Source organism: Echinops telfairi, unplaced genomic scaffold (genome assembly GCF_000313985.2).
Source record: "Echinops telfairi isolate 266 unplaced genomic scaffold, ASM31398v2 ScPeMD7_18;HRSCAF=68, whole genome shotgun sequence".
Taxonomy (NCBI): domain Eukaryota; kingdom Metazoa; phylum Chordata; class Mammalia; order Afrosoricida; family Tenrecidae; genus Echinops; species Echinops telfairi.
Genome location: NW_022103915.1, coordinates 98,947,611 through 98,962,469, shown reverse-complemented (window position 1 = coordinate 98,962,469; position 14,859 = coordinate 98,947,611). Strand labels below are relative to the sequence as shown.

General features: G+C 36.4%; 1 protein-coding gene across 8 annotated transcripts in view; it reads right to left on the bottom strand.

Annotated features, from left to right (window-relative positions):
* Positions 1 to 14,859, bottom strand: part of MGA (MAX dimerization protein MGA) — a 70,016-nt gene that overhangs the window by 29,278 nt on the left and 25,879 nt on the right. For all 8 annotated transcript variants that reach the window (XM_045288208.1, XM_045288211.1, XM_045288214.1 and 5 more), the window contains exons 6-11: positions 12,061 to 12,192; positions 11,725 to 11,829; positions 9,007 to 9,668; positions 7,510 to 7,858; positions 2,160 to 2,386; positions 334 to 504 (exon numbers count right to left, since the gene is read on the bottom strand). In XM_045288208.1, coding sequence (XP_045144143.1) covers positions 334 to 504; positions 2,160 to 2,386; positions 7,510 to 7,858; positions 9,007 to 9,668; positions 11,725 to 11,829; positions 12,061 to 12,192 — 1,646 coding nt within the window. The remainder of the gene's footprint in view (positions 1 to 333; positions 505 to 2,159; positions 2,387 to 7,509; positions 7,859 to 9,006; positions 9,669 to 11,724; positions 11,830 to 12,060; positions 12,193 to 14,859) is intronic.

Here is a 14,859-nt window from a genome sequence, read left to right as displayed (position 1 = left end):
AAGAAAAAAATTTACATTGGGTTTTATAGCATATTCCAGTAAAGAATACAAAATAATTGTTTTAACAGGACAAATTTCACTTATTTAGAAAATTCACCAATGTGGGAGGATGTAAATCCTAATAATTGAGAAAACAGGTTTAATGAAAATCAGAAATGTTTACATTTTTCATCTGTACTCCAAGGTCAGAAAGAATGACAAACCTCAAACAGTATAAACCTCTCGAGTAGTTTTCTCTAGTCTCTAAGAATTACATTACATAATAACGTAAATTCAAATGCCAGCAACAAGCAATCAAAAAGCAGCAAAAGAAACAGGCAACAAGCGAGTCACCTTTATACTATAGTCCCCAGGACTGGCATGACATGAGCTCTGCTGCGGGAATGATGGAGATGTGGGGAGAGATGGCTGCTTTCGTTTTTTCCGTTCATACATTCGAACTCGGGCACAAGTCATCATACTTTCAAAGTATAAGTAGACTGGATCTTTGTCCTCTTCCCGAATCTGTAAGTTTCATACAACAAAACATTCTATACATTGGGAAGAATCGCTTTGATATTTTTCAACTTTGTTTCTATTACAACAGTTAAAATTTTAAAAGGCAAACTTTAAGTTAAAATAGTTAATATGTGCTGAATTTGGGGGCAGTTACGAAGGATTCTGGTGCTCTATTAAGAAATTTCAGATCTGAGCCCTACAGGACCAGTGGTGTGAGTGGCGAAACAAGAAGGGTAAAAGGAGAATGAGTAGGAAAGAGGGAACCGGTTACAAAGAACTATATGTGACCTCCTCCCTGGGGGACAGACAACCGAAAAGTGGGTGAAGGGAGACGTCGGACAGGGCAAGATATGACAAAATACCAATTTATAAACTATCAAGGGCTCATGAGGGAGTGGGGAGCGGGGAGGGAGGGGATAAATGAGGACCTAATGTTGGGGGTTTAAGTGGAGATAAAATGTTTTGAGAATGATGTACAAATGCGCTTTACACAATTGATGTGTATATGGATTGCGATAACAGTTGTATGAGCCCCTAATAAAATTTTTAAATTAAAAAAAAAAAAAAGAAATTTCAGATCATACCACAAGTGCTTCACAAACTATCTACAATGAAGGATATTATTTGTTAACTACAGTCTATCATATTTTTATAAAAATAAACTACTGGAGAAACATAAGAAAACACAAATACATGAAATACAAGTCCAAAATTTTATATTAGACTAAACAGATTTTTAAAATCACTTTGTCAGCTTGCTATCAAATTTTCTACATAGACAGTACCGGAGTTATGAACAAGCAACTGGAGTACAACTAGGTATACAAATAAATGTACAACCCCTAGTTTACCAACCAGTCTCCATAAAACCTATTGCAATTTCAGGTACATATACAATGGTTCATAAATAACAAACAGGCACTACTTTGTGATGTACCTCAAAACATTATTATTATTATTATTTTATTATTATTATGTTAAAGATGTTTTAGAATACCTAGAAGTTTTTCATAGAAAGGTACATTGTATATTGAGATATATTTGACTGATATTAGATAAGAAAGTATCTCACTATTCTGATGTACAAATCTGACTTAAATGACTTAGGACTAAAACTTGTTCATCATAATGTGAACACCAACATTACTCATATGCGCAACAAATAATTTGCAGAACAGAACTGGTACATAGACCATACAGTAGCATTACACAAAAAGATCTTTCTTTACATAAATGGAGTGGGAAAACAGAAGCCGATTCTATCATCAGATTTGCTTCAGTTATTATAATACAAAGCAAGTACCAGCTCTCATTTATGCCTACTATTAGTCTTCACACAATTGTAAATATTACATGTTATTTTAAATGTTGAGTTTTGTATTTACAGCATATAAAAAATTTGCTGGGGAAAAATATGGCTGCATTATTTCCAGGGCATCAAATCAGTTCATTCCAGTTCAAACTTCTAATAAGATTTTGCCTTTCCAAATATCTACATCAAAACCTATGATTTAACAAGATCCCAAAGTGATTCTTAGGTTTATATAAGGTACACATATTCACTTAAGGATCTGTAAAGAACAATGAAAAATTCTGGTTGGAACCCATCATACCTTTATAATAGTTATAACTTGCCATAAAAAATAAAACTCAAAGCTTACCACAGGATTGGGTTTGGGAGTATATGGTTTTGCAGGTTTAATTCCAGTGAGCACTTTGCCCTTCGCAGTAGTAGATAGAACTTCCGGTTGAGGCAACAACAATGGTTTCATAGGCTCAATGACAGAGGGAGTTGGAATATAAACAGGCTCTGGATCTACTTCACCTTCTACTTTCACCCATAATGGGTAATGGCGAATGGGCTGTTCAGGCTCTGTTTCACATATGGCTTAACAAAATAAAGGATATCACATATTAGGCAACTTAGTCATAAAAAGGTCAAGCCTGAGACATTGCCAAAACAAATTACACTTCCTCACAGTTCAAAAGCAAGCAATCAAATTGATGGGAAGGAGCATATACAAAGTGGAGACTCAAAACCCACCTGTAAGATTATTGGACAGTCCCTCAGAGAAGGGTCACACAGACGGGATAAACCCACCGTGTAGTATAGCATTGATGAAACACACAACTATCATCTAATTCTTTAAGACTCCCTCTCCTTACTGTTATAGTTTTTGTTTTACCTCATTAATCTTGTTAGAACTTTCTATGTTCATTTGTATAATTAAGATCATCTGATGCATGAAAGTCCTAATAGATAACCCTTCAGAAACAGTAAAAGGAGTAATGATTCCCTGAGGGTATTGGAAGGGGGCAGTGGGGGTATGGAGGGGACGGGACGCGAGGGTGTGTGTGTGTGTGTGTGTGTGTGTGTGTGTAGAGCTGACATCAAAGAGTTCAAGAAGAAAATATTTTGAAGCTGATGGTGGTAGCACTTGTACAAATATGCTTGATCTGATTGAATTATGGATTGTTATATTTGTAAAAGCTCCCAATAAAGTGATCCATCAACTTGATCCCTGCTAAGAACAAACAATAATAAAAACCTTTAGTTGCCCTCATTTGTCTTATTTTACCAAGTATTTATTGAGCCGTTTACTGTGAACCAGATAGGGTTTTAGGCAATAGAATAAATACAGCTACGAGAAAAACAAAGTTCTTGCCCTCACGAGTTCTTCCCTTTGTATAGTTTGAAAAAACTTGTATTTGACTTACAAGCTCAGGGTCTTCCAATGATAGGTGTTTATAATCTTCATCGTCATCTTTGGCTTTTGAATACAAAATTTCTTGTAGGTGTATATTACTCATTTCTGTGGTAAATTCTTTGTTGATATTAATGTAAGATGTGACACTATTTTCTGAAATACCACTATAAATGTTAACTGTTGTGTCCTGAATTTGCATAAAGTTATCAATCTCAGTAACTTCTATTCTGCTTACTATCGTCATTGCCACATAAGAAACTGCAATTCTTGAAGCATGGTCTTATGTTGCAGGTGATATTGCATGGTTTGTTTTTTGAAGCTCTGAATACACCCATTAGACATAGAGAATCCATCACCTTTTTGAGTTTTGCCATTTCTTATGCCTTTGCCTGCAGGATGGATCCTTAAATGTAAACATATGGGGGCAGAAGCTTGAAGAAATCACAAGGAAAGATTTTACCATTTCCTTTCTTTGTGAAGTGTACATTGGTATTACTCACGTATTTTTCAACAATTTGATAGTTTCCTTCAAACTTCAGTAAATTTGCATTTTGCTGCACTTCATTACAGCTTCCTTGATAGTCTATTTTTAGTTATCATTTTAACAATGAAAATTTTTTTCTTTCAAGATAATTTTTTATCTAATATCTGTGGCTGTGAAGGATTAAGTGTTTAAGAAAACAAAAGGGAAAGTAAACAAGCGGCCATCTAGCTCAGAAGCAACAGAGCCCAAATGGACGAAGTGCACCAGCCTATGTGATCATGAGGTGTCGAAGGGATCAGGTATCAGGCATCAAAGAATAAAAAATCAAATCATTGTGAATGAGGGAGAGTGCGGAGTGGAGACCCAAAGCCCATCTGTAGGCAATTGGACATCCCCTTACGGAATGGTCCCGGGGAACAGACAAGCCAGTCAGGGTGCAGTGTAGCAACAATGAAACATACAACTTTCTTCTAGTTCCTAAATGCTTCTTCCCCACCCATTATCATGATCCCAATCCTACCTTACAGATCTGCCTAGATCAGAGGATATACACTAGTACAGATAGGAACTGGAAACACAGGGAATCCAGGACAGATGGTTCCTTCAGGACCAGTGGTGAGAGAGGCGATACCAAGAGGGTGGAAGGGAGGGTGGGTTGGAAAGGGGGAACTGATTACAAGGATCTACATATAACCTCCTCCTTGGGGGACAAACAACAGAAAAGTGGGTGAAGGGAGACGTCGGACAGGGCAAGGTATGACACAATAATAGTTTATAAATTATCAAGGGTTCATGAGGGAGGCGGGAGCAGGGAGAGGGGGGATGAGGAGCTGATGCCAGGGGGTCAAGTAGAGAGCAAATGTTTTGAGAATGATGAGGGTAATGAATGTACAATGTGTTTCACACAATTGAAGTACGTATGAATTGTGATGAGTTTTATGTGCCCCTAATAAAATGATTTTTTTTTAAAGGAAAAAGGGAAATATAAACCTTAGATATAATAGATTTTGTGCTCACCCTAATTCATAAGCTATAATGTTAATAGCAACGAGTTATTAAGAATTAGTTATTTAGTAACAGTTATTTTAAGAACAATTGGTTCTTATGATTTGGCCCAGGCTCCATACTTGCCCACATAGGGATCACTGAGAATATGGTTCCTAAATGTGGTAAAGAAAGCAGATAGTATCCAACTTTCAGAAAGAATAGCAGCACCTTGGGGTCTGATAAGCTTGTCTTAAAACAAGCTGCCAACTAAAGGAGGTGTTAGATAAGTCCACCCAGCCAGAAGTACACCAACCCATGTGCTCCACGGACTGGAAATACTAAAATCCAAGACCATAGGGAAGAATACTATTAGAGCTTAAATACCAAGCCCCAGTTTGCAGAAGGCTATGGAAAACAGTAAAAGCTTTCTCTTCCTCATCCTTTCCTTGGCAGTGCAAGAAAATTCCAAAACCAAACTCACTGCCATAGAGAACGTTTCAACTAAGAGCAATCCCATATAGATAGGGCAGAACTGTAATTGTGGGTTTCTGAGAAAGTAACTCTTTAAGGTAGTGGAACGTCTCATCTTCCTCCCAAGGAGTGGCTGGTGGTTTCAAACAGTTGACCTTGTCGTTAGCAGCGCCACCAACTATATCAACTACAAGAAAAGTGATGGCTTCTAGGAAGGAAAAGAGCAGGCCATTTTGCTTTACACTGGCAAAAAATAAAGAATACTTTTGTAAATGGCTGGCGTTTGGAGTGTAACTTTGGTCAAGGAACAGAAAAACAGGGTGAACCAAGTAATGAAACATAATAGGTACAGTATACCCCTTACGTAAGTTGTGTCTAACTCTCGTTGCTCTGAAATGTAATCATGTGTTGCTTTAAGTGCTAGTGAAGAGGTAAACTCTGCAGACGGATATGGACTGAATTTAACAATTCTGTATTATATGAAGGAACTTCAAACAATTCTTTTTAAAAAAATATAGAATTAAAATATAATTAACCTTTCCCACAAACGTTTTGAAACTCCCTCATAATTAATTTTAAACCTTTAAAATCTGGGGGTGGAAGATGGTAAAATGAGGAGCTGACACCAAGGGCTCAAGTAGAAAGAAATGTTTTGAAAATGATGAGAAACAAAAGAAAATGAAGACAACATATATACAAGCGTGCTTGTCAAAATGGATGTATGTATAGATTGTGATAAGAGCTGTACGAGCCCCCAATAAAATGATTTTAAAAAACACCTTTAAATTCTTATGTATATAAAAATCTAACTCACTTAAATACTAAAATAATCATCCAAATAGCCAGGCACTGGTCCCAAAACAGGCAAGAGAGACCAGAAACCATCTCAATTGCAACCTGCATATCAGCATGATGTAGATACCCAGTGTTTTGTAGAAAAAGTGGCACTGTAACACTGTCCAACTATTAGCAGATGTGTACGGTTTTTTTTGTTTTTTTTTTAAACATTTTATTAGGGGCTCATACAACTGTTATCCCAATCCATACACACATCAATTGTGTAAAGCGCATTTGTACATCGTTTCTCAAAACATTTTCTCTCCATTTAAACCCCCGACATTAGGTCCTCATTTTTCCCCTCCCTCCAGCAGATGTGTAAGTTGGTACAACCCTAGCAACACCTAGAAGTATCTTTCACATAGAACACTTTGACTCCACAATTTCACTTTAAATAGCCTAACCTAAAATGGAATGTTCTTTACTACATCATTTAAAATAAAAACAATCCAAAAATACGCAATGTCCAACCAAAAGAACTAGAATACTATAAAGCCATTAAAATTAAAATTACAATGTAAATTCATACTTAGGAAAGCACGTCTTATGATTCTCAACTTTGAAAGTAAAATATGCATTATAATAGTACACTGCCACATATAGAGAGCAGTTCCTTTGATGGGTATATGAATGCATGCACAAACGTGTAGATTCACAACAAAATTCTAGAAGGTCACTGGTCATAATCTCAGACTGTAGAGTACATAACAAGTACCATATATACTTGAGCATATGCTGACCTGAGTATCAGCCGAGACACCTAATTTTACCACAAAAACGGCATTTAAAATGTGCTGAAAAACTCGGTCTTATACGCGAGTATAACGTAATGTTAAAATATAAATGGCTAAAAAAGGATTAATTTGAATAACATTTATCTTAGTATTATTACTCATAATCTGATAAATAAGTGACAAGATATAGTCTCAATTATATGGTAAAGTCATATTCAATACATTTGAAGAGATTATAAAAGTCTACCAGAAAGAAGGTAAAAATGTTGTGTGGGCCTACATCTCATTTTATCAAAAAGAAAAACAAGCTTCCTAAAAGAGCACACAATGATTGGCTCTGCCCTACCCAATTCTACCACCAATTGCCCACAACCACTGAGTACCTGGCTCAAACCAAGACCTGAAGGTCTTGTTGCCAATACACCCTTTAATAAAATGCAATGGATTATATTGGTCATCCATTCACTTTCCAAGGAATATCTAAGGAAAAGGTAAATAAACCAAAAGGGAAAATGGATGAAATCTCAAAGCCCCTCTGGAAGTCCAATTAACAGAATAATTCAAATTTAGCAGTCATTCTCAGAGAAAAGTCCCATTTTAAAAAGGCACATGTGTGTGGGCATACCACATAGAAAACGCATTCAGATGCCAAGAATTTCCTCACATACCAGATAAGCATGTATCAGGATTAAAAGTAAATGTCTCTGGTGTTTAAAGTATATAAACTTTAAAAAGATCAGTTTTCCCCAAAATTATCAGCACATTTGTTGTACCTCCAACTAATACTCACTGTATTCCAGCTTCTTTCTTTTCTTCTTCTCTTTTAATAGCTCCTCTTCCTCCCTGTCATCCTCCTCTCCTCCTTCCCTTGCCTCTTCTCCCAAAGTATCATAAAATATTGGATCTCGATGAGCAGCTTTCCTCTGCAAATGCTTTGTTTTAGATCCTCCTTTAACAAGTACAACTTTTCTTTTCAAACAAGTGCAGCCAAACATGCAGTCTGGTCGGCGGCAGTGAGCAGGCTGGCGCTTCTCCAAAGCTAGACTGGAACATACACAACCCAGTCGGCAAAAGTCATTGTTGCATGGAGGTGCTCTTTTCCGTATAATTGTGTGGATAGGTTTAGTTTTGAGAGATGCCTAAAATTAAAGTAGAGAATTATGATTCCACTAAATTTCCCAAATATATAAGACTTCTAACTGGCCTGCCTTCTTTTCTAACAACACATGGTTAACACAGATTCAAAGGGTAGATTGAAAGTATAGTAGAACTGTGAGCAACCTCTTGTTCTAATACATGGCACAGATAAGCAGAAGAAATACTGATTCATTAGTCAAAATGTCAACAAAGATAAATTTACTCATAATAAATTTATTTACACAATGCTCTAAGTCAGGGTTCATAAACTATTATCAGCAGACCATAATAAGCCTGGTTTGTAAATAAAATTTCACTGAAATGGAGTTGGGCCCGATCATTTGCATATTGTCCATAGCACAACAGCAGCAAAGCTAACTTATTGCAACAGAGACTACACAGCCCACAAAACCAAAAGTATTTACTCTCCGAACTTTTTCAGAGGTTTGCCAATCTCTGATCTAAGGTGATTTTTAAAAAGGGAGTGGATAATACAGGCAAAAAAAATTTTAAGTATGATTATTAATTTACATTTAGTCTTAACTTCTGATGTTCAATTCTTAACTATAGTCACAAAATTTTAAAATAGGTATATAAAAAAAAAATCATTCAATGATTTAAAAATGATCACCTTGTTGGCTGTATTGTTTGACAGGCACCCGAAGGCACTAACATGGGTGCATGAACAATATAAAATTTTATTTTAATATTAAATTTTACAAGCAGCAGGTTTCTTATTCCCCACCCACCCCCGCCCCTGCGCCAACAGATGTGTGTGTTTGTGGGGTTGGGTTTGTTTTCCTCTGCAATTCAGGATTTTTTAAGAAGCATTTTCACAGCTGTTTTGACATCAGCAAATATACTTAGTTCATATGCTGGAGAATGAAATTAAGGCTTTTAGATGTTATTGGAGATGAATGCTATTTCTAAAGCACAATTGTACTGTGCCCTCTGCTAGCAGGCTAGACTATGTATACTTGAGCATCTAGCTGGTAAAAGTGTAAGAAAATAGACATCTCATTAGTCTGTAACAAGAAAAAACAAATGCTTAAAAATACCTGCCATGAAAATCCCAGTCCCAACTTCTTCTCACTACCCTCACCCTCTAGTCAAGTATTAATATGCTTCCAAAAACCCAGGAGATACTTACTTGAGCCGTAAGCAGAGTCGTTAAGGACACATCTGCTCTCTCTTCGGTGATGTAAGTCCGTGGTTTTCCTTCCCAAAGTGCACAGTCCTCCAGGTCCATGAGCTTCACCTGAGATTTAGACAAACCTGGTGGCCGAGCTCCCAACAACAGTTGCTGAGGCTGTTGGTGTGCCTGCCGCAGACTAATCTGCTTTGTAAAAACATTTTCCTCTGAAGTTGGCACAACCAAGTCACTCATCTGGTTTTCTGAGACAGTGTTTGAAGAATTTTTGGTAACCTTATCTCCTAAAATCACATGGGACTGCTTCTGTTTTGATGAAGCAGGATATGGTAAGATAGATTTATAAGATGATTTAGTTCGGCCACTGACATTTGTCTGTCTGTTTTGAGGTTTAACCTTTCGAGAAGGAAGGGGTACAGAATGAGGCTTCAAAGAGTATGAGGTAGAAGGGGAAATGGTAGATTGCTTCTTTAATACACTATCAAGGGTCCGTACATAACTGGTACTCTTGGTGGGAAGTTGGTATACCACAGGAGATGTAGGAGCATTGGAAGAGAAACCCATGCTTGTTTCCATCAGCTTGCCTTCATTTTCCAAATACTCATCTAGCTTGTCACTACAGAAAGCAGAACGGTTTTTCAATGAAGCATCTGAATTGCCCCCTAAAAATAGAGAGACACGAGATACTTTTAATAATCTGGGGGATGTAAAAAGGTAGGGTATACTGCATTTTATTTTGGGGGAGGGTATATTGCATTGTTCATCTAAATTTCCTTTCTTTTTAAATCACACAAACATCAGTAATGAACTATTTTACAAAATTCAAGCAAAATAAAATAGATCTTTAGGGGACAGGGGGAGTACACTAAAAAAAAAAAAATGGGTACATTGGATTAAACTACTGAATCTTCTAAACTGTCCTTCATAAGGACAGTAAAATACAAAAGCCAAAAGAAGAGACATAAGTCTGATACTAATTACATTAAAATCCATTCTCTAAGGAAAATTTAAAATGCTTCCTTAAATTATCTTATCCTTGTATTATTCAAGTTACATTTTATTGAACTATTTGCCAAGTGTTAGATTGTGAATATTCAATCTTTGAAAACTTATTATCTAATTATTGAGCTCACGGTTAAGTAAAAGTATAGTAAGAATAAAGTATTATCTAACTCAAATCAGACCAACAGATGCTAAAGGATTATTTAAGAGATCACAGAGTACCTGGAGTTTGATACAAAATAATGGGGAAGAGTTAAGACCACAAAAATAGTACTATAGAATTTCATTTTTCAGGAACAAAAAGGCAGCACACCAAACATTACACTAAAAAAAGAGTGCAAGAGTCAAAGATTCGGATAACAATGTTAACAAATAAATGGTAAATTTATCTGGTTAGTCTGTAAATTGCTATAAAGTGCATTGGATAATGCAAAAAACTAAGAGGAGAAAAACTGACATAGTAGAAATACTAGGATTAGACTTTCACTTTGATATGAGGGTGCTTGAAAATGTTTGTGGAAATTTTCCTTTATCTTTTAATCTCATTTCTCCACAAACTTTTTGAAATCCCATCATATAAGGCTACTAAAATCATGTAAAGCTCTAAACACATGTACAAATAATGTTTGAGAATGAGATGCTTTTGCAACTGTATGAATAACATTAAGAGTAGTTTTAAAAGATTACCGAGACCACTTAAGTTGTGATTATGGGGGAAATGAACCAAAATAGGCAGGGCAAATTTTCAGTTCACTTTAAAGTATGGATAGAATAGATGGAAAAACTGTGCTATAGAAAAGTGTGAAGGAACCAGATTGTGCCCAACTACCAGAAAGAATAATTTCAGGGGTCTTAAAAGCTTGTCTTCAAAAAAAAAGCTTGCCTTCTTCTGATAGCAAAATTATGTAAATGGAGAAAATACGACATTTGTCAGAGTTAGAGGTGAAAACGAAATAAAAATCAAGAGTTAAACAAAAAAAGCTTGTCTTCAAACAAGCAGTCATGTAAGTGAGGTGTCAACTAAGTCCTCATGGAAAAAGCACACCAGTCTATGACATCCAAAGATTATAAATAATAAAATCCAAAACCAGAGGGAGGGATTGGTATTAGAGCACCTGGTTTGCATGAAGGTTATATAAAGACACTAGAAGACAAAAATCCATTAGTAGAGTTCCCATATGGATTAAGCCTCTGGTGAATCCCCCTCCCTTTGACCATAGCCTAGGGATGTGAACAGCCTTGATATCAGATAGAGAGCACTATAAAGTCAACTGTGGTGGATGTAGTTAAGCTAAAATGTAATACCTTACCGTTTGATCTCTCTTTTGACCCTGTTTAAAGTTCAGTTTTTTAGTACTTTCTGCTTTCGTTTCAATTGAGGTCTTTCTGAGTTTTGTCATCGCTGTTGGTTTTGTTTGTTTGGTTGGTTGGTTGCTTCCCGTGTGTGTTTTGTATGAGTTTGTGCTTTACAAGATATTCTTTATATGAAATCCAGGATAGATAAATCTATAGAGACAGTAACTGGATTGATAATTCCCGAGGGAGGTGATGGGCATGGGAGGTTTGGGGGGCAATGGGGAGCTAATAAGAGAAGAAAATGTTCTGAAACTGATTGTAGTGATGATGGCATACCTCTTCTTCATATGATTGAATGATTTCTGATGTGAATATATGACAATAAATATATTTTTAAATAGAAACAAACCCACTGCTTACCTTCATTCCTAGATGCGGAAGCACTATGAAATTTTCCCCTCCATCCCTTGATTTTGGTGAAGTCATTGGTCTTCCCTGTCCTAGAAACAAAGGGAAATCCAGGATCTATAAAAGAAAAAGAGATGATCAAAATTCTAGCAAGCCAGTATTCTGTGTTAAGTTAATGATTAAGACAATCTAAAATTTAGAAATCTATTGCTAAGCTAATACAAAAGAAAAGGCTATCTTATCGTGGGATATCCAAAATGTCTCTAAAAAAAGGAAAGTTTTTATTAGTATCGCAAATAACCTTAGCTTTAAGTAAGAAAAGTCATTACTTATAAATACTAGACTTACCAGGAGAGGCAGGACTTGTTCCTGTAAGGTTCCAGAAAGGAAAGCTAGTGGCTGGCGCCAAAGGTAGCTGTACTCCCAAGTATTGAAGATCAATGCTCAGTGTTGGATCCACAGAATTCAATTTTAGGCCCACTGCAAGAAAACAAAAAAATACACACACACACAATCACTTTCTGCTTTTTAGCTACTGGTGGCAAAATGATAAACAAGTAAGATAGCAAACAGAATGTGCTGTGATTTCTTAGTCTCTGTCCCTTGGTATTTATGTAATCTCTAGTTTCTGTATCCAGGAAGTGTGGGCAGAACCCTTGATTTGTTTCTAAAGGGTGGAACGTGGCAGAAGGGATGAAACCTACATAATTATGTATATGTTATCATGTAACAGAGTAGCATTCATCCTACAACTGCAAGAAAGTTAATCTGCCAAGCCGTCTGGAGAGCCCAGTCAAACCTCTGATGAAAATCCACTATCCAACAACTTCATTGCAACTTTGTGAGATTCTAAGTAAATGATTCAATTAGCTGGACTCCTGACCCACAAAAACTATGAAACTTTTAAGTAACTGTTATTTTACTATGTACCAACAAATAATGTACTCACATACGAGAATTGAGACCTTTGTGCTGATAAACCTTTAGAACCCAAAGAATGTCTAACGTCCATCATCTAGCCATCTTCTGGTCTGTTTATGGCAATTGATTATCAAGTTTTTAGGATAATCAAGGATGATTATATTAACTGAGTCTATAAACATAGTAGATCAGTTCTTGGTAGATTAAGGCAATCTTTTAGGAAATCATTTAACCTAAATTTTCAAATAATTAAAGACAAAGAAGTTCAAGGTTCAAAGATAACGTAGTAACAATTATTAAAAGTCACAGGTACAAAGTTCTCAGTTGTGCTGGTGGAGCCACCACCACTGAGCCTGCCCTGGTACTGGCCTGGGCCCCCCAGAAATGCCTGCAGATCCTATCAATACCCTCGGAAGCAGGTGCTCCCATGGCAAGCCTGGTCTGGCTCTGCCCTGTCCTGTGTCCCTCCCACCACCTAATACCATCTGGTGGCTCTACCTGCTATCTCCCTACAATGTTTTTTTAATTTTGTGGATTTAATAAAGACTTTACCAGTTAAATTTTGAAGAAAAAAAAATTAGTCATAGATTTCCAATAAAAATCTCACAGTGCAATTTCCCTAAAAGACAAAGACAGTTCACAAGTTTAGCTATGGCTAATTTCTCTATCTTCCACAGAGTATATATGCATAAAAGATAGCTCTTCTGCTTCAGTTTACCATTCCAGTTCTTTGAAATAAATAGTTCTGCATGAAGTTAACTCGGTAAGACATAAAACTTTGAAGTCACTGGTATTAATCTTGTTATTTCATAAATTTTATCTTTCAAATCCAGCTAGTACAGATAAGAGCTCTAGACACATGGAATTCAGGACAGATAAAACACTCAGGAACAGTAAGTGGAAGTAGCTACAAAGAAAGCCTTAATAAATTTAAAAACATTGATCTTAGCAGATCCCGGCCCTATAAAGTCCAAAATCAACAATAGGAAGGTTAAGGAAAGAAAATCAAATACATGGAAATTGCACAAACATATACATAATGAAATACCATGCATCCTTAAAGACCGATGATCAAAACTGTGAAGAATCTCATGACACGGACGGATTTAAAGAACATTATGCTTAGTGAAGTTAATCAATCAAAATAGACCAAACTAGACAAAGGTAGAAAAGGAAAAAAAAACCAGATTAGAGATTAACAGGGAAAAAAAAATACCACACTTTGCTGGTTACCAGAGGCGAGAAAGGAAAGGTGAGAACAAGGAAACAAGGAAAGAGTAGACAGGTGTTAACTTGCATGAAGAAAAAGACAATATCCTATGAGAAAGGGAGGTGGAAGAGAAAGGAAATTTTTTTAAATGTTGTGGGGAGGATAGGGCAAGCTATTAGGAGACTTAATAAATTCTTTTAAGTTTTCCAATACAAAGATGGTGAAATAAAATGTAAAGTCCGACCTAATTCACGATAAAGCTTGTTTTTGTTTTCTAACTCCAAAATCAAATGTTATCTCAACCCCTCACAAAAAGTAAGTATCACATGCATTAGACACATATGTGGAAAGAAAAAAATTATCTAACTACGGGGAGGAAGGATTCCTTTAAAAAGCTTATGGTGGGGAGGGGGAAAATGAGGAGCTGATACCAAGGGCTCAAGCAGAAAGCAGATGTTTTGAGTATGATGGTGGCAACAAATGTACAAATGTGCTTGACAAACAATGGATGTCTGAATGGAGTATGATAAGAGTTGTATGAGCCCCCGATAAAATGATTCTTAAAGTTAATAAAATTTAACAATAAGTTTATGAAAAAATGGAATTAAAAAATAATGAAAATTTCATGATTGTTGAAGCCATCGTTTACTATAAGAAAATTCAGTTCACAGGTCTGTCTAAATAAGATAGGCTGGATGAACAATCCGGAGGAGAAAACAACGGGACCGACAGTTCCAAGGGGACATGGGAGAAGGGGAGGTGGGGAGAAAGGTAGTGGTGGTAACAAACCCAGGAACAAGGGAACAACAAGTGATCCAATGCGGTGGTGAGGAAAGTGTGCGAGGCCTGGCAGGGCATGATCAAGGGTAATGTAACAAAGAGGAATTGCTGAAACACTAGGGGGTACTGAGCATGATAGTGGGACAGGAGGAAAATCAAGGGAAATAGAGGAAAGAACTGGGAGGCAAAGGGTATTTATAGAGGTCTAGATATGCAAATATATTTATATATGAGGA